At 43.1% G+C, this 27,083-nt stretch overlaps 1 protein-coding gene across 5 annotated transcripts in view; it reads left to right on the top strand.

The window, feature by feature from the left end:
- The window catches only part of LOC137349138 (rho GTPase-activating protein 12-like), a 241,639-nt gene that overhangs the window by 169,860 nt on the left and 44,696 nt on the right, over positions 1 to 27,083 (top strand). For all 5 annotated transcript variants that reach the window (XM_068014554.1, XM_068014532.1, XM_068014549.1 and 2 more), the window contains 4 exons: positions 6,849 to 6,932; positions 8,682 to 8,743; positions 10,074 to 10,155; positions 26,710 to 26,814. In XM_068014554.1, coding sequence (XP_067870655.1) covers positions 6,849 to 6,932; positions 8,682 to 8,743; positions 10,074 to 10,155; positions 26,710 to 26,814 — 333 coding nt within the window. The remainder of the gene's footprint in view (positions 1 to 6,848; positions 6,933 to 8,681; positions 8,744 to 10,073; positions 10,156 to 26,709; positions 26,815 to 27,083) is intronic.

Raw genomic sequence — 27,083 nt, 5'->3', positions numbered from 1 at the left:
CCCTTTGTCCCAGCAAATTTAGCGCCCTATGTTCCAAGCCCCCAGTTTCCTCTACACATTTGATCATTCATCTTATCCCCACTCTTTCGAATTCTTTAGATGATTGCCCTTTACCTGTCTCCATTCCCTCAAGAGAAGTCTCATTTCTTAGCAATGCTTTTGGTCATCTCCCTGAATTTTTCTCCATTATTCCTTCTTTGGCTTTACTATTACATTAAAGACAAGTTGCTATTCTTAGTGTATTTGGGAATGATTTGTTGGGCATAGAAACATAGAAAATAGGAGCAGGAGTAGGCCTTTCGAGCCCGCTACGCCATTCATTATGATCATGGCTGATGGTCCCACTCGGTAGCCAGTTCCCGCTTTCGCCCCATACCCTTTGATCCCTTTAGACCCAAGAGCTATATCTAACTCCTCCTTGAAAACATACAATGTTTTGACCTCAACTGCTTTCTGTGGTAGCAAATTCCACAGGCTCACCACTCTCTGGGTGAAGAAATTTCTCCTCATCTCAGTCCTGAAAGGTTTACCCCGTATCCTTAGACTATGACCCCTGGTTCTGGACTCTTCCACCATCGGGAACATCCTTCCTGCATCTACCCTGTCAAGTCCTGTTAGAATTTTATAGGTTTTTATGAGATCCCCCCATTTAGGCTGTAAGAGGCTGGAGTTAGTGTTATGACCAGGTGAGAAAGAGGTCTGGGGGTCCCTTTCAGCCTCCACCTAGTCTTACTGTAACAGGGTTTTATTTTTAAACACACTGTGTTTTTAGCTCCCCCTTGGTGAATCCTTGTTCACCGCTTCCAATTATAAGATAACGAAATGAGCACAAACAGTCTTTCTTAGGTTTAAAGAAGAAAGGTGAAATTTTATTAATCTTAAACTCTAATTTGGTTGCGCCTGCAGGTACACAATGCGCCCACGCTAGCATGCATACACGATACGCAGATGCAAATAGAGACCGAAAAGAGCAGAAGAAAGTTAAACTGAAAAGGTTTGAGGCAATATCTGAAGAGTTTTTTGTTACAGGTCTTCAAGCTGACTGTAGAACCCTTGTTTGCAAGCGGATCTTGCTTTGCGTTGGGGCCCAGTATTCTTCTTAAACCTTTTTCACTGTAGGAGACTTTTCTCTCTTGGGGTTCATGTCTTCAGTGGGTTTCAGTTCCGTGAGAAAGAGATGGGAGCAGGCAGGAGGAGAGGAGGTCTTTTTCAGTCCAGGAGCAAAGAGCTTTCTGCCATTTAAAACACTGTCTCTACAATTTAAAACACTCAGTTCAAACTCTGCAACAGCCAGTTAGTCATGTGATTAAACTGGTCTGACCACGTCTGTTTTGTGAATTGGAGCAGGGAGTGGCTCCTTTGTCTTCAAGCCTGTCTGTTAATATGCAAAAATGTCTTTCCGGCCAGGGGCCTGGCAATTCCTTGTAACAGGCCTTCTCTTCTTCACAGCAACAATTTGAAATTTAATGTCCATGTGGTGAAATTAATGTGCCTCATTCTTGGCAGCTGGAGGCCTGCAAGACACTAGGTATTATAGAGCCTGACCTTGACTACTTAAGCTTTGAACTAGAACAAAAAAGAAAATGTTTTTTATTCATTCACAGGATATAGGCATCGCTAGCAAGGCCAACATTTATTGCCAGCCCCTAATTGCCTTTAAGAAGGTCATGAGCCTCCTTCTTGAACTGCTGCAGTTTTTACAGTTACGGTACTCCATACTTCTGTTTGGTAGCAAGTTCCAGGATTTTGACCCAGCGACGATGTAGGACTGGCGACACATTTCCAAGTCAGGATGGTGTATGACTCTTGGAGGTAGTGGTGGTCCCATGCCCTTGCTGCCCTTGTCATTCTAGATGATAGAAGTCGCAGATTTGGGAGGTGTTGTTGAAGAAGCCTTGTAAATGGTATGTGCTGCAGCTGCAGTGCTCCAATGGTGCAGGGAGTGAAAGTTTAAGGTGGTGGATGGGGTGACAATCAAGCGGACTTGTTTGTCCTGAGTGCTTTTGAGTTTTTTGACTGTTGGAGCTGCACTCATCCAGGCAAGTGGAGAGTATTCTGTCACACTTCTGCGTTATGCCTTGTAGATGGTGGACTGGCATTGGAGAGTTAGGAGGTGAGTCATCTGCTGTGGAATACCCAGCCTCCTGTTGTACACACGGTATTTATGTGACTTACCCTGTTAAGGTTCTGGTCAGTGGTGACCCAGGGTGTTGATATAGAAGATTTGGCAGTATTAATGCCTTTAAAATCAAGGCATTGTAGTTAGTCTGTTGTTGGAGTTAGTCATTGCCTGGCACTTGTGTGGCACGAATGTTACTTGCCACTTACCAGCCCAATCCTGAATATTGTCCTCGTCTTGCTGGATGAGGTCAGGGAGTGCTTCATTATCTGAGGAGTTGTAAATGGAACTGAACACTGCAATCTTCCACAAACATTCCCATTTCAAACATTATGGAGAGGCGATTATTGATGAAGCAGCTGAAGGTGGTTAGGCTAGGACACTGCCCTGAGGAACTCCTGCAGCGATGTCCTGGGGCTGAGATAATTGGCCTGCAACAACCACAACCATCTCCTTTGTGCTAGATATAATTTCAACCACTGGAGAGTTTCACCCTGATTCCTATTAACTTCAATTTACTTAGGCTCCTTAATTCCACATGGTCAAATGCTGCTTTGATATCAAGGGCAGTCATTCTCACCCAACCTATGGAATTCTTATCCATGTTTGGACCAAAGCTGTAATGAGATCTGGAGCTGAGTGGTCCTGGCGGAACCCAAGCTAAGCATCAATGAGTAGGCTATTTGTGAGAGGCTGCCGTTCAGTAGTACTGTTAATGACCCCTCCCATCACTTTGTTGATGATTAAGAGTATTCTGATGGAGCGGTAATTGGCTGGATTGAATTTGTCCTTTTTGTGCACAGGACGTAGCTGCCGATTTTCTGCTTTGTCGGACAAATGGCAGTGTTGCAACAGCTTGGTTAGAGGCGCAGCTGGTTCCAGAGCACAAATCATCAAGCACTACAGTGGGGATGTTGTCAGGAACCCAGAGGCTTTGCTGTGTCCAGTGCCTTCAGTGGTTTCTTGATGCCACGTGGAGTGAATCGAATTGGCTGACTGATGTATGTGATGCTGAGATGGATCATCCATACAGAGTTTCTTCAGCCTTATCTTTTGCACTCACGTGCTTTGAGGATAGGGATATTCATGGAGTCTTCTACTCCCATTAGTTATTTAACTAGCCAGCACTATTCGCGACTGGATGTGGCAGGACTGCAGAACTTTGATATGATCTGTTGGTTGTGGGATCACTTAGCTCTGTCTATAGCACACTGTTTCCACTGTGCACATATGTAGTCCTGTGTTGTAGCTTCACCAGGTTGGAACTTCAGTTTTAGATCTGTCTGATGCTGTAACATGCATACAAATTAGGGGCAGGAGTAGGCCACTCGGCCCCTGGAACCTGATCTGCCATTCAACAAGATCATGGCTGATCTGATTGTAACCACAGCTCCACATTCCCGCCTATCCCCGATAACCTTTCACCCTCTTGCTTATCAAGAATCTATCTACCTCTGCCATAAAAATATTCAGACTCAGCTTCCACCACCTTTTGAGGAAGAGAGTTCCAAAGACTCATGACCCTCAGAGAAAAAAATTCTCCTCTATCGTAAAAGGGCGACCCCTTAATTTTAAACACTGACCCCTAGTTCTAGATTCTCCCACAAGGGGAAGCATCCTTTCTCCGTCCATCCTGTCAAGACCCCTCAGGATCTTATATGTTTCAATCAAGTCACCTCTTACTCTTCTAAATTCCAGCGGATACAAACTTGTCCAACATTTCCTCATAAGACAGCCTGCCCAGTCCAGGTAATGGTCTAGTACACCTTCTCTGAACTGCTTCCAATGCATTTACATCCTTCCTTAAATAAGGAGACCAATACTATATCCAGATGTGGTCTCACCAAGGTTCTTTATAAGTGAAGCATAACTTCCTTACTTTTGTATTCAATTCCCCTTGCAATAAACGATGACATTCTATTGGCTTTCTTAATTACTTGCTTTGTCTGCATACTAACCTTTTGCAATTCATGCACTAGGACACCCAGATCTCTCTGCATCTCAGCTCTGCAATTTCTCACCATTTAGATAATATGCTTTTTTAGTCTTCCTGCCTAAATGGACAATTTCACATTTTCCCACATTATACTCCATTTGCCAGATTTTTGCCCACTCACTTAACCTATCTATATCCCTTTGTTGTCTTCACAACTTACTTTTCTACCTATCTTTGTGTCATCAGCAACCATACCTTCGGTCCCTTCATCCAAGTCATATATATAAATTGTAAACAGTTGGGTCCCCTGCACTGATCCCTGCTGCACACCACTCGTCACATCTTGCCAACCAGAAAATGACCCATTTATGCCTACTCTCTCTTTCCTGTTAGCAAGCCAATCTTCTGTCAATGCCAATATGTTACCCCCTACACCATGAGCTTTTATTTTCTGCAATAAGCTTTGATGTGGCACCTTATAAAATGCCTCTGGAAATCTAAGTAGAGTGCATCCACCGGTTCTCCTTTACCCACAGCACATCCCAATGGTACAGCCCCCACTTTACCCAGTGCTGGTGCCAGTGCCCCACGAATCGGAATCCACTTCTACCATGCCAGTCTGAGCCATGCATTGATTTCTCTAATCTTATTCGCCCTATGCCAATTTGCTCGTGGCTCAGGTAATTATTACCTTTGAGGTTCTGCTTTTTAATTTGGTAGCTAGCTCCTCATACTGACTATGCAGAACCTCATTCCTAGTCCTGCCTATGTCATTGGTACCTACATGGACCACGATGACTGGATCCTCCCCCTCCTGCTGTAAGTTTCTCTCCAGCCCTGAGCAGATGTCCTGAACCCCGGCCAAGCAACACAGCCTTCTGGACTTACACTCTTTACTGCAGAGAACAGTGTCAATCCCCCTCGCTATACTGTTTCCAACTACCTCTACTTCCCTTTTTGCTCCCACCCCCCCCCCCCCCCCCCCTCCCCTGTTTGAATTGCTTCCTGTACCATGTTCCTGGCATGCTCTTCTACATTCCTTATTGAACCAGTGTTCATCCCCTGGCTTGATGGTAATGATGGAGTCAAGGATATTCTGGGCCACAGATTGTAGTAGAATACAGTTCTGTTGCTGCTGATGGCCAACAGCTCCTCATAGCAGTCCTGTTTTGAACTGCTAAATCTGTTCTGAAACTATACCAATTAGTTTTAATATACCAATTAGCATGGTAGCAGTGCCACTCAATACATTGTGAAGAACCAACTTCATCTCTCTCAGATTTTGCAGTGGTCTCTCCTACCAATACTTTCATGGACAGATGCAGTTGTGACAAGTAGATTGCTGAGGGCGCAGTCGAGCAAATTTTTCTCTCGTTTTGGTTCTCTCACCACAGGCTCAATCTGGTAGTTGTATCCTTCAGGATTCGGCCAGCACAGTTGCTAGTGTTCCTCCCAAGCCACTCTTTATAATGGACGTTGATGTTCCCCACCCAGAGTACATCTGTGCCCTTGTTACCTATAGTGCCTCATCCAAGTGGTGTTCAACATGAAGGAGTACTGAATCATCAACTGAGGGAGTGTGATAGGTGGTAACTAGCAGGATGTTTCCTTGCCGATGTTTGACCTTATTCCATGAAACTTCATGGGGTCTGGAGTCAATGTTGAGGACTCCAGAGTGTATACCATTGTGCCGCCACCTCTGGTGACTCTGTCCTTCTGATGGAACTGGACATACCCAAAAATGGTGATGGAGGAGTCTGGGTAATTGACTGAAAGATATGATTTTGTGAGTATGACTTTCAGGCTGTTGCTTGACTATTCTGTCTTCCAATTTTGGCACAAGTCCCCAGCTGTTAATTAGGAGGACTTTGCAAGGTCAACTAGACTGGGTGTGCCTTTGTTGTGTACGGTGCCTAGGTCAATGATCCATACGATTTGATTCTTATAGTTCTTCGTAGCGGTTTGGTATAAGTGAGTGGCTTGCTTGGCCACTTCAGAGAGCATTGCTGTGGTTCTGGAGTCACGTGGAGGGCATATTGGGTAAGAACAACAGATTTCCTTCCCTGAAGGACATTAGTAAACCAGATGTTTTTTTAAGACAATCTGGTGGTTTTCTGATCTCCATTAATGATATTAGCTTTTCATTCCAAATTTATTTCATTAACTGAATTTAAATTCCCCAGCTGTTGTGGGATTTAAACTTTTCTCTCTGGGTCATTAGTCCGGGCCTCTGGATTACTCTTCCAGTAACGTAACCACTATGCCAGCACACCCGCTAATACAGTCCACCATTTAGTCTTGATGAATAGTGTCAAGTTAATAAGTTAAAACAAAATCCAGTCATACTATTAGTCAGGGCTGTTAAGTGTGAATACACACAAAATTGTAATCATTGTTGTGTAAACATACTTGGCTTATGCCTGACTGTTTGGGAAAGAGGTCAAAAGCAAGACTATCACAGTCGTTTAAATATGGCTGGTTGTTGGAATGCTGAGATGTGGTTCTGTGCAGGAATGAACCTTTTTGATAAATAATTGTAGAGGATTGTCAATTAACAATTTTTAGTCCTTTGCTTTGACTTGGTTTCATCTTTAATATTAGCATGTTTCCATCACAATTATTACAATTTGCTGTGTATTCATACTTCGCAACCCTGATTATAAGTATGACTGGAATTTGTTTTAAATTATTCGTTTGATTTTAATTAAGACTAAATTCTAGTAATGTTTATGGTTTGGTGCTCATGGTATTTGTTTAAGCCAGTTACACTGTCAACTTTTTTTGTCTTTTTAGGAGCCTGCAACTAGCCCAAAGTTAATCCACGATGACGACAATGAGCCACCTTCATCGCCAAAGTATCTACTGCCATCATCAACTGTTAGTATACCTTCAGTAACAAAAAATGGCTGCCCATCAAAATGGGTCAGCTGAAAGAAATTATCTAATCATTACTTCTAGTGAACGGCCATGAATTAGTCTAACTAGAACATACGCATGAACATACGAATTGTGAGCAGGAGTAGGCCACTCGGCCTCTTGAGCCTGCTCTGCCATTCAACAAGATCATGGCTGATCTGTTTGTAACCTCGACTCCACGCTCCCACCTACCCCCGATAACCATTCACCCCCTTGCTTATCAGGAATCTGTCTACCTCTGCCTTAAAAATATTTAAAGACTCTGCTTCAACTGCCTTTTGAGGAAGAAAGTTCCAAAGAAACTCAACCCTCAGAGAAAAAAATTTTCATCGCTGTCTTAAAAGGACATTCCCTTAGTTTTAAATAGTGACCCCTAGCTCTAGATTCTCCAACAAGGGGAAACATCCTTTCCACATCCACCCTGTCAAGGCCCCTCAGGATCTTATATGTTTCAATCAAGTCGCCTCTTATTCTCCTAAACTCCACATGAAAGCCTAGCCTGTCCAACCTTTCCTCCTAAGACAACCCGCCCATTCCAAGTATTAGTCTAGTAAACCTTCTCTGAACGGCTTGCATCCTTCCTTAAATAAGGAGACAAATACTGTACACGGTACTCCACATGTGGTCTCACCATTGCCCTGTATAACTGAAGCATAGCCTCCATACTTTTGTATTCAATTCCCCTTACAATAAAAAATAACATTCTATAAGCTTTCTTAATTACTTGCTTTACCTGCATACTAACCTTTTGAATTCATGCACTAGGGCACCCAGATCCCTCTGCATCGCAGAGCTCTGCAATCTCTCACCATTTAGATAATTTCTTTTAGTCTTCCTGATAAAATGGACAATTTCCCATTTGCCAGATCTTTGCCCACTCACTTAACCTATCTATATCCCTTTGTAGCCTCCTTATGTCCTCTTCACAACTTACTTTCCTACCTATCTTTGTGTCATCAGCAAATTTAGCAACCTTACCTTCGGTCCCTTCATCCAAGTCATTTATATAAATTGTAAAAAGTTGAGGCTCCAGCACTGATCCCTGCAGTATACCACTCGTTGCATCTTGCCAACCAGGAAATGACCCATTTATGCCTACTCTCTGTTTCCTGTTAGATAGCCAATCTTCTATCAATGCCAATATGTTACCCCACTACATCGTGAGCTTTTATTTTCCGCAATAACCTTTGATATGGCACTTTATCAAATGCCTTCTGGAAATCTAAGTAGAGTACACCCACCAGTTCCCCTTTATCTACAGCACATGTTACTACTTCAGAGAATTGGTTAAACATGATTTCCCTTTCATAAAGCTATGTTGAATCTGCCTGATTACCTTGAATTTTGCTAAGTGCCCTGCTATAACGTCTTTAATAATAGCTTCTAACATTTTCCCTATGACAGATGTTAAGCTAACTGGTGTGTAATTTTCTGCTTTCCTGCTTTCTGTTTCCCTTTTTTGAATAAAGGAGTTAACATTCTCTATTTTCCAATCTAATGGAACCTTCCCCGAATCTAGGGAATTTTGGAAAATTAAAGCCAACGCATCAACTATTTCACTAGCCACTTCTTTTAGGACCATCAGGACCTGGGGAGTTGTCAGCCCACAGCTCCAACATATTTAATTATTTAACAGAATTATTTAATCAACTCCATTGCTATTGTCTTGCAATGAAAAACAAACTTCTGTTTATTCCACTAAATTTGCAGGTTTCAGAAAAATATGGATTACTTTATGTAACAAAGATCACTGAGAATGGCAAAAAAGTCAGGTGAGTACATAAGACATGGACAATTTATTTGAAAATTCAAATAGTTTGGTGTTTACCACTTCAGCGATGCTTGTCTGTTGGTAAATATGACATCCTAATGACAAACTGATTAAGCACTAGTCACATATAGAGTATTGTATGTTTCCAATTTGTTACCGGACTCTACTAGCCAGTTTTCAATTCTAATGCTCTCACAACGTGGTAATATTGAAATTGCGTACCTCAAGGCAATTTCAACTAAATAGTACTGTTTTAATGGGGGCAACAGAACAGAGACAGCTGTTTAAAATAAGCATATTGGATCCTTGGCTTTGTAAACAAAGACATTGGGGAGAATTTGAACCCCCAAGGATGGGGGGGTTAAAGGTCATCTACCATTGTCTGCTGGCACCACTTAGCATTTGTTGTTGCTGTTCACTACACAAAATAAAAAGACTTCATTATGAAAGCCTAAATAGTTCAGTTTAAATCAGCATCATTCTGAGATGAAAGAATTTTTGGTTTTCCATCAGTGTCATCATTAGAAAAGATCTTGTTTATTTTTTCCAAGCAGAAAATCACCTGCAGGGATTTTAATTCAGTCAAACAGAGGTGCAGATTCAGGGTTGCTGATACAGCCCAAAGCAGGAGAAGGGGATATTGATGTGCAGCTGTAGTGATATCAGGTTGATGGGCAATGAATAGGAGGGAGACAGGCTCAAAATGTGTAGCTTCAGGCTGGTCTGGACAGAGCCATTATCTTCGGTGGCTGTGATTGCTGAAGTTGGTGCCACCATCAAAGGGAGGTGGGATCAAGAGTGAGAGAGAGCTTGAAATGTAATGCTTGAGAATTGTCATGGCAGTTGTATACCACACACTTTCTTTTGGTGGAACTATATTGTCTCCTTCAGTTAAACGATAAATCAGTAATTGTACAGATGTGGTTCTGGGATTTAATTGGTCAAAAGGTCTGTGGTCGCTGTTCCTGAAATATGACTGAAGAGTGCCTGTTGGATCTGTCCCCACAGTGCCCATTAGCATCTCACATTTGGTGACGCAGAACTTTAATTAAATAAGCAGATGGAATGGTGTTATATTAGAAATTGAAATATTACAACTATTTGAGGATGAATAAAAATGATTATTCACTATTTGTTAGCTTAGTAATTATTAATTTGATGTCTGTAACTCTTAAAATTATTGAACATAATATAGTATTTATAATTCAGAGAAAGTTATTGAAGCTGCACCTAGAATATTTAAGATGTTTAAATATATGCAATTTAAATAAAAATCTGTCAGAACAATTCTGTGTATTTTAATGAATATCTTTTAACAAATTTACTTGTAGGAAGAATTGGATGTCATCTTGGACAGTCTTGCAAGGGCCATCTCTGCTATTTGCCAAAAATCAAGGCAGTGGAAGTGGCTGGGTAATAAATGTTTCTGCCATGTTTTATAATGTAGTACATGCACAGTATCCTTCTACTGTAGTTATGCTCAGAGAAATTTTAGTGCAACATTTATGAATTATTCAGTTCATATTAGCCCAATAACAGCAATGACAGTATGCATTGGCAATGTATTATACTATAGGCACATTGGATCACCTATCATTTAACCATGGATTGTTGAAAAGCACAATATTTCGTGAATGCAAATAACTATATCCAATTTTAAAATGTATATTTCTTATTGGCCATTTGGTGCGTAAATGTAAACAGTTACATTGGTCCTTCCTTCCTTTCTTTTGGCCTCCTTGTCTTGAGAGACAATGGGTAAGCGCCCAGAGGTGGTCAGTGGTTTGTGGAGCAGCGCCTGGAGTGGCGATAAAGGCCAATTCTAGAGTGACAGACTCTTCCAGATGCTTTGCAGTTGGTTGTCGTGGCTGTTACACAGTTGGCTCTCTCCTTACACTGCTGTCTCTTTTCCTGCTAACTGCTAAATCTCTTCGACTAGCCTCTCTTCAGCCCCGCCTTTATAGCTGTCCGCCAACTCTGACGATCGCTGGCAACTGGCTCCCACGACTTGTGGTCAATGTTGCAAGACTTCATGTCATGTTTGTAAACGTCTTTAAAGCGGAGACATGGATGGCCGGTGGGTCTGATACTAGTGATGAGATGGCTGTACGATGTGTTCTTGGGGAGCCTGCCATCTTCCATGCGGCTCACATGGCCAAGCCATCTCAAGCGCCGCTGGCTCAGTAGGGCATACATGCTGGGGATGTTGGCTGCCTCAAGGACTTCTGCGTTGGAGATATGGTCCTGCCACCTGATGCCAAAAATTCTCCGGAGACAGCGAAGGTGGAATGCGTTGAGACGTCGCTCTTGGTTGACATACGTTGTGCAGGCCTCGCTGCCGTAGAGCAAGGTATTGAGGACACAGGCTTGAAATACTCGGACTTTTGTGTTCTGTGTCAGTGAGCCATTTTCCCACACCCTCTTGGCCAGCCTGGACATAGCAGCAGACACCTTTCCCATGCACTTATTGATTTCTGCATCAAGACAGGTTGCTGGTAATAGTTGAGCCCAGGTAGGTGAACTCTTGAACGACTTCCAGAGTGTGGTCGCCGATATTGATGGATGGAGCATTTCTGACCTCCTGTCCCATGATGTTCGTTTTCTTGAAACTGATGGTTAGGCCAAATTTGTTGCAGGCAGCCACAATCCTGTCGATGAGTCTCTGCAGACACTCTTCCGTGTGGGATGTTAATGTAGCATCATTGGCAACGAGGAGTTCCCTGATGAGGACTTTCCATACTTTGTTCTTCGCTCTAAGAAGGGCAAGGTTGAACAACCTGCCATCTGATCTTGTGTGGAGAAAAATTCCTTCTTAAGACTTAAACGCATGAGAGAACAGCAGTGAGAAGATGATCCCAAACAGTGTGGGTGCGAGAACACAGCCCTGTTTCACACCACTCAGGATGGGAAAGGAGTCTGATGATGCACCGTTATGCTGAATTGTGCCTTTCATATTGTCATGGAACGAGGTGATGATGCTTAGTAGCTTTGGTGCACATCCGATCTTTGCCAGTAGTCTGAAGAGACCACGTCTGCTGACTAGGTCAAAGGCTTTGGTGAGATCTATGAAAGCAACGTAGCGGGGCATCTGTTGTTCGCGGCATTTCTCCTGTAGTTGGTGAAGGGAGAACAGCATATCAATAGTGGATCTCTCTGCTCGAAAGCCGCACTGTGCCTCAGGGTAGACACGCTCAGCCAGCTTCTGGAGTCTGTTTAAAACGACTCGAGCAAAGGCTTTCCCCACTGTGCTGAGCAGGGAGATTCCACGGTAGTTGTTGCAGTCACTGCGGTCACCCTTGTTCTTATAGAGGGTGATGATATTGGCATTGCGCATATCCTGTGGTACTGCTCCCTCATCCCAGCACAGACAAAGCAGTTCATGGAGTGCTGAGAGTATAGCAGGCTTGGCACACTTGATTGTTTCAGGGTAATGCCGTCCTTTCCAGGGGCTTTTCCGCTTGCTAGAGAATCAGTGGCATTACTGAGCTCCGATTTTGTTGGCTGTTCGTCCAGTTCGTCCATGACTGACAGAGACTGGGCTGCATTGATGCGATATCAGTGACATCATTTTCCCTGGAGTACAGTTCTAGGTAGTGCTGCACCCAGCGGTTCATTTGCTTGCTTGGGTCAGTGATTGTTTCCCCTGATTTAGATTTGAGGGGGCCAGTCGTCTTGATGGTTGGCCCAAACGCGCTCTTAATGCCATCATACATTCCTCTGATGTTTCCAGTGTCGGAGGTCAACTGAATACGACTGCATAGATGTTGCCAGTAGTCGTTTGCACAGCGCCTGGCTGTTTGCGCGGTGCTTCTGGAGGCGTTAACTGCTAAGGATGTTAACTCGCTGGGGGCTTTCTTGTAGTTCAGCGGTGCAGTCTCCCTTCAAAGTGAGACTGAAACCATTCTGCATCTCGAGTTTGCCAAAGGTGGTCATTGCTGAGTCATAGATGGGGTCTCTGATGTGGGCCCACTTGGTCTCTGCATCCCCTGCTGGAGTGTTTTGAAGGGCTTTTTCAAGCAAATTGAGAAACTTCTGTGACAACTGTGGGTAAGAAATTCTGGTAGTGTTGATGCGCAGGCGGCCATTCTGCTTGGAGTGATGTAACTTCTTTGGTTTGTGTCTAACTTTGCCGCACACCAGGGAGTGGTCGGTGTTGCAGTCCACACTGTGGAAGCTGCGTGTGATTTGAACACTGTTTATGGAGGCTCGCCTTGTGACGATGATATCCAGTTGGTGCCAACGACATGATCTTCGGTGTCTCCATGAAACCTGGTGACGGGGTTTAGTTTGAAAGAACGAGTTGGTGATGCAGAGATTGTGGTAGGTATACAACTCCAGCATTCTCTGTCCATTCTCGTTCATCCTTCCAATGCCATAGCACCCGAGGAAGGAGGGCCATGAGTCATGGTCGGCCCCAACCCTGACGTTAAAGTCTCCCAGGAGGAACAAATGTTCGGTATTAGGAAAGCTACTAATGATATTACGGAGTTCCTTGTAGAACTGGCCTTTAACTTCAGGTGGGGAGCAGAGTGTTGGAGCATAGATGCTGAGTAGGTGTACTGGACCAGAGGCGGTGAGCATTCAGTTGGACAGTATGCATTCCGAGCCATTTGAAGGTGGCTCTATCATGCTGAGCAAAGAGTTTCTGATGGCAAAGCCTACACCAAGCTGTCTTGGTTCTTCAGGATCCCTACCCTACCAGTAGAAGGTGTAGTCTTGCCCCTTTAGTGATCTGTTTGCAGGGAGACGTGTCTCCTGAAGTGCTGCAATGTCCACATTGAGTCTATGTGCTTGTTGTTAATGATGGTCTTCCGAGAGTTGTTGATTTGTGTAAGATCTTCTGACTGGCCAGGACACACAGTTCTGACGTTGCAGTCAGCAAATCGAAGGGCTGGTACCTTCTTTCCTTTTTTTGGCATGCTGTTTGATGCGCTATTACAGTCCACTTGTCAGGCAATGACCCTAAGCTCCAAGCACCCATTGAAGCAGGTGGACTGTGGCGGGACAGAACCTTTCTGACCGGGGGCTGCCCAGTTTGAGGCAGGCGGTAGCTGTCCAATGAGATGCAACGACCTCTCCCACCGACAAAGGCAACCTGTGGTGCCCAATCTGTACGCCGATTGAGCTGGACTTGAAGCCTGTAACTGCTCCCTTCCATGTTGTTTTGGTTGTTGTGAGGCGACTATGGAGTGACCTCTCCATGGCACATGCCTGGGTGGAATGTATGGAGGTTGTTAGTTGCCTAAGCGTCAAAACCCCCCTCTCGGCCTTCCTGGTGGGGTCCAAAGGAGTGCAGAGCACGATGTTTGGCTGCAGGAACTACCGGAAACATGCCAAAGGTGACAAATGACCGCCTTAGGGGCTCCCCTCCGGATTTTCTGTTAGGGTTTACTCCCTTAGCCTTAATCTCTCCGGAGACACCCACAAGGCAGTGGAGTTGTTAGCTCGTATCCCTGAGCGGGCGCCCTAACAAGTAGAGTACACACTATGCTGAGATACCCTCCACCATCCACAATAGTCGTAGCAAAAGCTCCGAATATCCGCGGCTGCTCGGCCTATCAAGTCTGTGCTATCTCCTTTCCCCCGGCCCGGACATAATTCGAGGCAAATGAGTGCCAAATCCGCCTTCACTCAGAGACATTTCCCCAGCAAAGCTGCCCCCCACACCCCAGCTCTCCCAGCCCTCGAAACGCGACTCATTGCTACATTGTATAATACTTACAAAAATATTGTTGAGCCAGCTGCAATTTTTAATTTATAATTTTTTTTAAAACTTTTAAAATGTGCCACTACTGATGCAATAACTGATTTGTTAAAAGGTGGGTGTTATTAGGTTTTCTTTACTTTTGATTGTTATCCAGTTAAGCAATAATTCATTGCAGTTAATTAATGTTTTCTGCTATTTTCATTCACATTCCTGAAAGACGCATTATTATGTGGTCTTTTTTGCAAGTAAATTAAATCTAATAATTTAAGAAGGATTAAGAAGGTAGTTAAAATACAGTGAAAAATAAATTTTAAGCTATAAATGGTTACCAAATCATTTTGGTTGTAACTGGCACCCACATTGAGCTATTGCTGGCCTTTTGTCAGATCAGTACTGAGGGTTACTCATTTGTTGGATGACTTTTTATAAAGCAGTTTAAAGGGCTTTATGCTTTTATTTGCTTTGGTGCAGGACAGTAGTGAGGGTTTTGAGTAATGCAAAATAATGTTTGATAAGCTCTTTCATGTTGTATATTTTACTATTTCAGGCCTGTTAACTGTATATGGCTTTCCTATACTTACAAAAATATTCTGATGTTTACTGAATGATGTGTTTACACATTTAGATTCACCTGTATACTTGTTTTAAATAGTGTTCCTCCCATATTGATCAATAGTCAACCAATACCATCACAAAACAGGCTGACAGTCATTCATATTGTTGCTGTTCGTGGATATTGCTGGCACAGAATGCATGCGGCACCTATCTACATAACAACAGTCACTTCATTTCAAAAATAGCTCATTGTGTGATGCTTTGAAATGTTTTAATATAGTGCACTCTAAAATTGCAATATTTTTGAAAGATGAGCAGTACAGTCCCATCACCATTGTGTCTTATTTGCCACCAATATATGTGTTGTTTTTAATGTAGCCTTGTCCCGTCTTGTTAAAGAAATTCAGCTTATGCTAATGCATCTTCAGATTAATCTGTAAAAATCTAGAATATGAAATGTTAAAATTACTGTCAATTAGTATGAATATATAAAGAAATATGGTCTATTTTGACCTGGTCACAGCTATTTTCCTTCTCTCATCTACTCGAGAGTTTTGCAATTATTTTCTTTTAAATCACTTGTGATCAGTCAAAGTTAACATGCCAGCATTAGTGCCAGAAAGCAGAAACAAATCCCAGAATGATGTATCTTTTTTTGTTCTGAAAAAAATGAACAATATTCAGGACTCCACTGAGGAGGCCTGTAAACACATCTTTGTAATATATAAATGCCTTGACAACCTGACAGTACTTATCCCCAGAATTTCTTTATCTTTTAGCATTTCAGAAAACAATTGAGTAGCCACTTTTAAGGTTCCATTACAGTTTCTTTTGGTTGTAAACCAATAAAGCCACATAAAATTGTTTTGTACACTTGCATCAAAATATAATGTATTATCCATGTACAGTTTTAAATAATGTTTTTTCAGATTGACAGATGGAGGCAATGGTGTGCCCCAAGGATCTGTGCTAGGACTTTTTTTCCATTTATATAAATAATTTGCAGAAAATGAATGATCTTGGAGTTTGCTGATACCAAACAGTCATGACAAACTAAGAAAGAATGCAGAAAGACAGCTGGAAGATGTAATTCAATGCAGAGAAATATAAAGTATTACATTTCAGGGAAAAGAATATATAAAACAAGTATACCCTAAATGGTGAGGCTCAGCAGATTAATGGATCAGAAATCTAGGGATGTAGATACATAGACATTTATAGGTGGGAATGCAAGTTAAAAGGCCATGAAAGTGCAAATGAGATTGAGTTTTGCACATAGCAGCATTAGACATATCGAATTTGCAGCACAGAAACAGGCCATTCAGCCCAACTTGCCTATGCCATTGTTGATGCTCCACACAAGTCTCTTCCTACCCTACTTCATCTAACCCTACCAGCCTATCCTTTTATTCCTTTCATTCTTGTACTTATCTAGCTGCCCCTTAAATGCATCTATGCTATTCGCCTCAACTACTCCATGTTGTCGCACGATCCAACCGCTCTTTGATTAAAGACATTCCTCGTCAACTCCTTATTGGATTTATTAGTGACTATCTTATATTCATGTCCTCTAGTTTTGGACTCCACCAATAAGTAGATATATCTTCTCTACATCTGACCTATTAAAACATGATTTCACAGAGGTCAATGGGCTGATGCAACGCACAAATACAAAACTTGGCCAACGAATGCGCAGGGAATGCTTTTCTTCAACCTGAAACAACAAGTGTTAGCAGGAAAGATGGACCCTGTTATGGGGCTATTTAAAGAGCCACCCAAAAAGTTTCAGGTGAAATGCTTTTGACTTGTGCTCAAGCCAGGTTGGTGGAGGTACTATGGTGGGTTGCTGGAGGAGCACAAAGATTTCTACTGACCGCAGAAAGGCTGGGAGAATTGCACATCCTTTGATAAGTATGGGGACAGTAATTGCAGTGCCAATTCCTCTGCAGCATAAACAGAACAGGAAGTGGAGGAGGCAAAGAGGGGAGCCTCTTCAGGCTCTCGTTAGAAGGTCATAGCCCAAGACAGTATTCCAGGAGCATCACTCCTGCGTTTGGATGAGCCAGGAGCAGTGCCTCAGAAGGCTTCACTTTACTAAGGAGGTGGTGATGGCATTGTCACCTCCTTCATGAAGACCTGGAGCCTAAAATTAGGGCAAGGGCTTCCCTCTCAGTGCCAATGAAGATCACTGTTGCCCTTTCCTTCTTTGAAACCTTCCAGATAGCAGCTGGCAACATTAGCAACATCTCACAGTTTGCCATTATAAAATATCCAGGAAATGACAGAGGCAATCTACAGGAGAATAGGGGACTTCATCCTCTTCTCCCCGAGGAAGGAAGACCAGGATGAGAGGGCACGTGGATTCACTCGGATAGCAGGCTTTCTGATGGTGCAGGGCGCCATCAACCACACATACGTGACTCTTATTCTTACCGGTGAATACCCACTATCCTGGAAGCACCAACGATGCTTTCTTCAAGAGTCTGCACTACCCACCATCTTTAAACCTCCTGGACAGACGACAGGATGACTGCTCAGAGACGGGAGATAGCCCCGCCACACATGGCTCCTGACCCTCCTCCACCATCCTGCCATGCGAGGTCAGGGGGCCTTCAGAAAGAGCCATAGATCAGCACACAGCACTGTGGAGTGTGCCATCAGTCTGCTGAAGCAGAGACTTTGCTCCCTGGAACACTTGGTGGAGGTAGGGGGGATCTTTGCAATACATTGAGAAGATTTCCATGTTTTTGGTAGTGTCTTGTGACTTCCACAGCCTCACTATTGTGAGGGCCCAGGCACTACGTCCTGGGATCCAGAGGCTACCTCGGGAGGAGAAGGAGAAAGAGGAAGGGAGAAGACCACATGCACCTGGTTAGAGCGAGATGGGCCACATAGTGAGGTTTTGCTTCAGTTCAATGGAAATTCCCCACCCACAACATGAATCCACCATCCCTTATAGTACATCCATTTCCAACTCTCCATGACAAAGTCCTTTTGGCCTACATCACTCAATAAAGGCAACAGTAATAAATTGCAAACAACAATATCCAGCAATACATCAATAATACAAAAAAAACTAATCACCTTTGTGCATTTCCTCAGTGTCTGTCTTGAGGGTGCCCTTGCCTGGCCTAGTGCTCCAGCACAGCGCTACTCCAGTGGTGCAGCATGGCTGGTGGAAGGCTGCTAACATTTAGTGGGTAAGACTGCAGATAGCCTTGCAGGATGCCTCAAGTAGCTCTGGGCTTTCAGGGTCCAACTTTGGATTGCACCACCTTGGCATGAATGACAGCAGTCTGGAATAACTGATGGCTGGCTGAGAGGCACCAGCACAGGGGCAGTGATGGGAGCACAAGTGCTGTCAACCTGAGAGAGGCAGCTTCATGCTCCATGGTGCCACTGACATTGCCACTCCCACAGGCAGCACTTCAGCAATCCGCATCATCTGCTAGAGCACAGGTTGCTGGACAGCTAAGAGCCTGCATGCCCTGTCAAGCACTGAGATTTGCATCCACAATGACAGCTGTCTATGCCTGGAGAGCAGCAGACACAGACTGGATGGCAGCAGCCTTGGCCTGCATGCCAGCCACCAGAAATGTCATGACCTTTGTCTAAGCTTCCACTGCAACACTGATACATCGGCAGGGCTCCAGCTGTGCTGCAATGGAAGCTGAGAAATCAACCGTCAGACCTTCTATCATGGGTCAGTCTTGCAGTGCTGCCATTGAGTTGCCCACCACTTCCGTGATGGAAGGCCGGGCTCCAAGCTATGCGCAATACTCTGTGCCACAGTGCTCCTAGTCAATGACTGAAAGCTACCTGGAAGGCCTGCCAATGCCCCAAGCATCTCTGCGTCCATGTTCATCAGGCTTCTCCTGTAGTTTGCCTCAAATATGTCCTCATTTGACGACCTCTCCTGCAGCAGAACTGGTGTGTGATCTCTCCCTCCAAGGAGTTCACACACAAGCTGACCTGTTCCCCAGTCCTGACTGCAGTCCACTCATACCATGTACCATTATCTGAGCTGATGGCTGCAAATGTTAGGTCGCGTGATGATGCTTCTTCCAGGATGTCTTCCTCCTCTTGTCCCTCAACTTCTGGAGGAGCTGAGCAGCTGGCAGTTTCTGGCTATCTGAAAGCACAAGGGAAGTGGTGTGGGGAGGAAATCAGGAGGTTCATGTTTACTCCATCTGCATTTCATGGCACCTTTCAGGATAAGGGTGAGGAATTAGGGGAGAAGGTGCATAAGGCAGCAACTTACAATCATCCAGGCTGGCTCCGGTACACTGGATGCCACTCGCTCCATGGTATTGCTGCTCATTATTCTAAGGACCATTTCCTCCACGGCGCTGAAGGTACATATCTGAGCTGGTCCTCCTCTGGTCCTCTGGCTTTCTCTTCTGTTCAAGAGGGAGGGCAGAATGTCATTAACAGTCAGTGTATTTGGTTGATGCCTGGCATAGCTGAAGGTATGTAGAGGCACTGAGATGTATATGCAGCTGGCACACTTCGAAGGTGTGTGTGGGTGAGGTGTGAAGGATGTTAGTGAGTCCTGAGTGTCAGGGTGTGGTGCATTGAGCACTGTGAGAGGTGGGTATATGATGTGAGATGCATTCACTCACCTTGACCCACCAAGTGTGGTCATTAAACTTTTTTTAACACTGCTACCAGGCCCTTGGGACCGCACTCTAGGCATTGACTAGCCTCGCAACATGCTTCATGAGTTACCCTTCTGAGGGTAACTCTGGAAGGCTTCTTGCCCCCCGCCAGAAAACTGGATTCCCTTCTGCCTTCAACCTCCTAGCAGAGTGCGTCCAAGGTGGCATCTCTGAATCTAGGAACGCTCTCCTTTCCTTGCAGCGACATGACTTCTCTGAGTGTCCAGAACCAACTGTCCAGCAGCCTGCAGTGCATTGCTGCAATTTTCCTTTTATAGGGACTGCACTTTTAAATAGAGGAAGCTGCCTGAAACATGTGCTTTCTAGCAAATGCTTATTGTCCCCCTGGAGGGCACACTGGAAGCCTGCACAGATATGGACTCCGGGGCTGTCAGGTGGCCACTCCTGTGAGGCCACAATCATGGAAATGAGGTGGGTAGATGAATTTTCTGTCATCAAAATGCAAATCTTAAAATATGGTAGCCTGACACTCGGGACTCACTAACATCCAAAATATGGTAGCTATAAATGGTTTTGGATCAAGCAGCTTAGCGGTCTGCCAACGCTCATCTGGTAGGGTGCTTCGTGAATGAGGTGGCTGTGTATGTAGAGGAGACTGCTGATTAGCCACTATTTACGTCTCTTCATGCCCTTGCCTCTCGCTTCATCCTAACTCTAATATCCTCTAATCCTGAAACCCCACACCAATCCATGTCCCTGCTTATCTAACCCTGGCCTCTTGTGCATCTACTCTTCCCTTTGCCTCACCATTGGGACCATTCCTTCAACCACTTAAGCTCCACACCCTGGAAATGCCTCCCTCAACACCTTCCACTGTCTATCCCCCCCTATCCTCCTCAAAACCCACCTCTTTGACCAGCCTTTTGCTCAGCCTTCCTAACTCCTTGAAGTTAAGTGCCTTGGGACAGTTTCCTCTGTTAAAAGCATCATATTTATGGAACTTGCTATTAAAAGCATTTTGTTAGTTCATTCATAATCATATTATCAAGTAGGCACAGGTACAGCTCAGGTCTTTCCAGTCAAGCAAACTCTCACCCAAACTAGTCTGATTAACACTGTGCAGACAACAAAGCTGTTGCGGCAATTACCTGTGAATTTTTACAAACGTGGAAAATAAGTGTTCATACTGCATTGTTTAGTTTGGTTGAGAATTTTTAGATGAAGTGTAAAATATGCCATTAGTCTTCTCCCTACAAGAAGGTAATTATTTCAGCAGATCAAATCCAATAATGCTGCAAATAGTACCAATAAATTCAATGGACGAGAAATGTCCTCACATACCTTGCACCGCTCTCTGCGTCAATGTGGCAAACCTATAATAGACTGCTCACAAGGAGAAAAATTGTTAATTTTCCTCATGGGGAATTTTCTTTCCTGCATTGTACTAATTTAAGAGTCTCCACTTAAAAGGACAATGGTTAGTTAAGTTTTTTTTTAAATTGGTTTTACCAAGGTAATATTGAGGCTATGTACAAGGACCTGTTTTCACACATGTAGCTGACTGATTGCATAGTTTAAAGATGTCGTATTGCATTAATGTACTGTACCTAATATAACATTTTAAGTCCTAGTTTAGTTGTCACCTAAGTGTTTGGGGAATCATATTTTGTGGCAAAAGTATTGTCTATGGAGATTTTATTTGTATTCCTCCAGAAAATATTGTTGCCACTGTATTTATTGTGCATTTCATTTGTGACTTCCATTTGTGACTTCACTTTTCTTCCCTCTTTCCACCAAGTCATTCTACCATTGGAGCTCAGTTCCAGAGCTCTTGCTTTTTCTTCTTGCCACGTGGAAAAGTGCTGTCAAGTGTCGGCCTGCAGTCACCTATGTAAACTGTCCAGCTGCCACTGTATGTTCTTCTGCATGCACCTTGGCATTGTAAAAAAAAATTACATATCAGCTTTTCATGGCCTGCAATAATTTTAGGTGTGCTTAACTAGAAAATCTCATCTGCTTTGCTTGCTTGCTTGCATGCTTCTGGTATGTTTAAGCCTTTTGTGGTACCATTTGCTGTTTTCAATATTACAATTAGACCTTTTAACATCACTGATAGCGTTTACTACAATGCCTACTTCATTGCATTGCAATGGAATTTTATTTTATCTGCTTCCACAATAGGAAAACAAATGGTCATATCACCTTTTACAGGAATGCATGTTTGTTTGTGGCTGCCATTAACCTCGCTCTGTAATATTAAGATATGATTCTAGAGGGAGAGATTAGTATTAATCCTGCTGTTGCTGCATTCTTCCTTACCATAAAAGATGGAGTGCTGAAGATCAAGCTAAAGTTGTTCATTGATGGTATTCAGCCATGAGCAATGGTCAAGAAAAATTCTATCTAGCCCTTGCAGTCGGAGTCCACTTTCCACTTTTGAGGTTGCTATACTGTCCAACTATGCTGATTGTAATAACTAACTTTTAAAATACATTTGACCTAGTAAAAATAAACATTAGAGTGATTATTCATCTAAGTCTTGCTCTGCACAACATTGCAGGGATATAGAGGGTATATTGTTCCTTGTTTGTTCTGCTTCGTAACAGTCGTCATGCTGTGGAAAGGAAAAGAAAATCACCCAAGTTTGGTCACATTTGCTCCATTTTTGGCGTTCTGTTTCATGTCCTCCTCTGGTTTCAAAATCTGTATTGATTGTCATGCAATCATTTCAGTAATTAATGCACTACACTTGCCTGCATTCAGTTTTATGTCATAAACGTTCAGAAAGGGAAACTATTCCAAGTTTAGCACAGTGGTTGGACACGACTTTAATTTACCAAAAAGCTAGTCTGGTTACCAGATTCCTACCAGTGCAAAGAGACCTTAGGTTACAGTTTTGAAATGTACACCCTCAAGCTCTAAGTTGAATAAGAAATTACGAGTAAAGGAACATTCCTAAGAGCATTGTAGGAAAGATGCACCAGACGAGCAGTGTTCTATGCCAAACTGTAAGTTTGGAGAAATATAACAAGGGTCCAATTCCAGTCTTTGGATCTGACAACTGATACAGTGCTGCCCAATGCTAGATCCTAGAGAGTGATCAGAGAATTCAAGTAATCAACAAGAGCGTGTTATTTTATCATCTTAATACCCCATATCGTCCAAAGCACCAATTCCAATTCAGGTTAATAGTGACTCCAAGGCCCAACAGGTAGAAGGAAGTCTAGGCTGCTTTAAAAAAAATAATAACTCTTGGGTCTGAAAATCGCTGCACAGCCACCATTTATTGCCATTCCTGGTTGCCCTTGAGAAGGTGCTGATGAACAGCTTTCTTCAGCCGCTGCAGGCATGTGGTGAAGCTACTCCCACAATGATGTTTGGTAGGGATTTTGAGTTGGTGATGAAGGAACAGCGATATATGTCCATGGACTCCAAGTGACTTGGAGGGGAACTTGGAGATGGTAGTGTTTCCATGCACCTGCTGCTCTCGTCCTTCTACCTAGAGGAGATTGTGGGTTTTGGCACACGCTGCCAAAGTTGGACTCTATTGAGGGCAGTCAATCACGTCTCATTTCTGGAACTTAGATTTTGTGTCCATGGTTGGACCAAGACTGTAATGAAGTCTGGAGCCAAGTGGCCTTGTTGGGACCCAAACTGAGATTCGGTGAGCAGTTTATTAGTGAGTAAGTACTGCTTGATAGTGGTACTGGCAACAACCTCCATCCAATTATTGCATATTCCCAGTCATTAGTGGAATGCTTAATGCTACCTACTCACCAATAAACTGCTCACTGATGCTCCGTTTTTGTTCCTCTAGAACCATTCATCTCCAAATCCCATTACAACCTTAATCCAAACGTGGATGCGAGAGTAGCTGTCTTTGACATCAAGACAGCATTTGAGCAATTATTGGCATCTGAACAAAGCTGAGGTCAGTAGAGGTCAAGGGCATACCTACCAGTGGCTGGAGTCATACCTGACAACACATGGGGATGATTGTAGTTGTCAAAAGCCAGGACATCGCTGCAGAAGTTCCTCAGGGCAGCATTTTTGATCCATCCTCAGGTAACATTTGTGTTACATAAGTTCCGGGAAATGACACCTCCAACAAGAAAATAAAGTCCCAACTATTGTACCCCCAAACCTCATTACTGTGTCACGCTCTACTAACATCTTTGGGAAAGCAGGGGTCATCAGCCACATCAATACTTTGGTAACAGGAGAGGGGCAGAGGTTGAGTATTCTGGAAGTGACTCACTTTCTGACTCATGACCAAGGCGGGAGGAGTGCCCTGTTAATTCAGTTCCACTTCTCAACAGGTCATATATTTTAAAAATTTTCCCACTTACTGAGACAGTCAATCAGATACTCTATTTTCCCCAGAATAGAACACGCTAACCAGGTTTCTTTACTGAACAATAAAATTAACAGTTTATTATAAAATAAGTCTTAACTAGTAATGAAGTAAAACAATATCACACACACAAATTTTTTGAAAATCCAACATTAAGTTTAAAAAGTCCCCTATCTGCCGTAACCAAATTTTAAAGTCCCTTTTTACCTTAATCCCTTCACACACATACACATATATACACACGCACTGGTTAACCGAAAAGAAGATTTTTTTTTTTAAAAAAGGATTTTCAGATCAGAGCTGTATTACAGACAAAAAAGACACACCCAGGCAGATCACTTGCTCACCCCTTAAGAAAATAGCAGATGAGGCACACTGCACCAAACTGGCACACAGTCCAACCTCCGAGCACACGCAGACAGGTTACTAGAATTTTCCAGAATGGTTCTCTTCAGGTGGCGTTGAAAAGTAATTTAGCAGGCCTTTCTCAAATACAGGAAACAAGATGAATCAACACAGTGGACTTCACAGAATCTTCGAGGGAATTGTGGGAAAGTGAGCTGGGTTGTAATCTGTTCTTCCTTGGAATTCTCTCCTGTCTTTTTTTGACACTTCAGCAGCATTTGACTTATATCTCCTTCTAGAAGGTACAACCAAAGAGCTTGATGTTTTTTTTTTCTGCCCATCCAGGTCATCTCTGTTACTACTGGGCTTGTCTAATCAAAGGAGCATTCGTCATTTTTCTGCCCTTGTCACCAGGGTTTCCGCTCCAAGCTTAACCTGAGCCATGTGACAATTAACAACATTGTTGCCAATCCAGCTCCCTCAGTGCCCTTGATGGCTTCCTTTTTTAAACAAAGAACCTGGCCACATTCAGTTTAATCATAAATTCCTTTAAAAAATTATTTTTAACAAAAAGAATCACTTTCATAACACTCAATAAATTCTTTACACCATCTGCAACAAGGCACAAGCTTGGGTATGATGTCATGCTCACCACTTACAGGATGGCTGCAGCTGCAGCACTCAGTTCGGCACTATGCATTTGTTTAGTGCCCCGAGTACTGGATATCTATCCCCTTCACCACCAACATACTGTGGCTGCAATGTGTATGATCTACAGGAAGCATTTTAGCAACTCATCAAGGATACTTCAATCGCACAATAGTACATGAACTCCACCATCAAGAAGAGCAAGAACAACAAAATAATGGGAACACAATCCCCTTCAAATTCCTCAAAGTCACAAATCATCTTGATAAGGGCATACAGCACCTTTCTTTCCTTGTTGCTGAGTCAAAATCCTAGGCCAGGCGGATAAGATAACTTGCAATTGATGGTTTCAGATGAAGTCTGAAAGTCGACAGTGGATGGGGAAGAACTGTTCCCACTCATGAAAGGATCGAGAACGAGAGGGCACAGATTTCAAGTGACTGGGAAAAGAAGCAAAAGCAACATGATGAACAACTCCTTCACGCAGCAAGTGGTTAAGATCTGGAATGCACTGCCTAAGAGTGTGGTGGATGCAGGTTCAATTGAGGCATTCAAAAGGGAGTTAGACTGTTATCTGAAAAGGAAGAATGTGCAGGGTTACTGGGAAAAGGCAGGGGAAATGATATTAGCTGAATTGCTCACTCGGAGAGCTGGTGCAGACATGATGGGCCGAATGGCTGCCTCTTGCTCTGTAACAATTCTGTGAAGTCCTGGATCCAGTCACAGCATTACTAATGGATTCTCAGTCTAATGTCAGTGGTTGCCTTTGTTGGTGACCCTTAGTGATTTTTTTTCTTCTTATCTAGCAATCACCAGAATATTCCAAGAAGTGAGCATTGATCAAGGGTATTTTAATCCACTAATTTAAAAATAAAATCTGTCGACTCAGCCCAATCATGCACGATCAGCCATCACCACCTTCCTCATAGTGACTCTGGGTGATTCCCTTGTGGGATGGCAGCTGTCCCTATTTATATATGGAGGTTGAAATTATCTTACAGTATATAGGCAGGTAATAAAACAGTCCAAAGCTCTGATGGATGTGATTTTTAACTCCTCTAAGTGAATTGAACCGTCATTCAGTCAATTCTGAGTTATGGTTAGGAGCACGTATTTGATAGAAATCATAACCCATAGGTTTCAATAATGCATTCTGAACTATATATTTCAAATTAATTTATTTAAAAGTTAGATGCTGTTAATTAGTGGTTTTAGGAAAATCTGTTTTAATAGCGCAGATTGATTCTGGAGTTTCCAGAGCCAATATGGGTGTAAATGATACCATTATAACTACATGAAATTCCCATTATAACTATCTCAAATGTGATTTCAGAGCAGGTTGAGTATCTGCATTCTCAAGCCCACTCACTCAAGTTGGTAACAATTTTCCCATTAAATGTCTTTGAGTAATTCCATACCCCTACATCAGCCATTTTGATCAGAGATTATATCGCTATCCAGCAGTTAATGCTTGAAGTACACATGCTGATGAGGACAGGATTGAGTTCAATTGTGATGCCATGCTAAAGTTAGATAGGCTATGAAGGCTCAGGCATAGTGGATCCTTCAGCAAAGTGTTTGGGAGTGACCAATACCCAGGAATGCTACCCTGTGAAGAGGTCAATGACCTCCGGAAGGGAGGCGATAAGATTGATGAAAAAAGAAACAGATATATGTTTTAATTGTTATTGGTTATAAATCTAAGTGCGCTTTAACAATTTCAATTTTTGTTATTTTAGAAATTTGGTAGTACCCAATCTAAACCTGAGTTCACTGTGGATCTAAAGGGGGCTGCAATAGAATGGGCTTCAAAAGACAAATCCAGTAAGAAGAATGTGATTGAGGTAAATATTTTTGTTTACTAGTATAGTTTTCTATGTACCATGTTCTAAGCACCCAATTATCTACTGTCTGACATTTTGTCACCACTTTGTTGCATTGATCATTGCTACTCACTAACTTTTTATATCAAGTAGCATGTGATCATATAAGTCAGGGGAAGTACGCGTAAGCCCAGAAGAATTACTTTTTCTACTGTTTTGGGTATTTTGCAGTGCTTCCCCCATCACTCACCTCAGGGCTCAGTTTAGTTTCTGAGCACTTGCCAAATGAG

Source organism: Heterodontus francisci, chromosome 2 (genome assembly GCF_036365525.1).
Source record: "Heterodontus francisci isolate sHetFra1 chromosome 2, sHetFra1.hap1, whole genome shotgun sequence".
Taxonomy (NCBI): domain Eukaryota; kingdom Metazoa; phylum Chordata; class Chondrichthyes; order Heterodontiformes; family Heterodontidae; genus Heterodontus; species Heterodontus francisci.
Note: the sequence above shows the minus strand (reverse complement) of the source record. Positions and strands in the feature narration are given on the sequence as shown.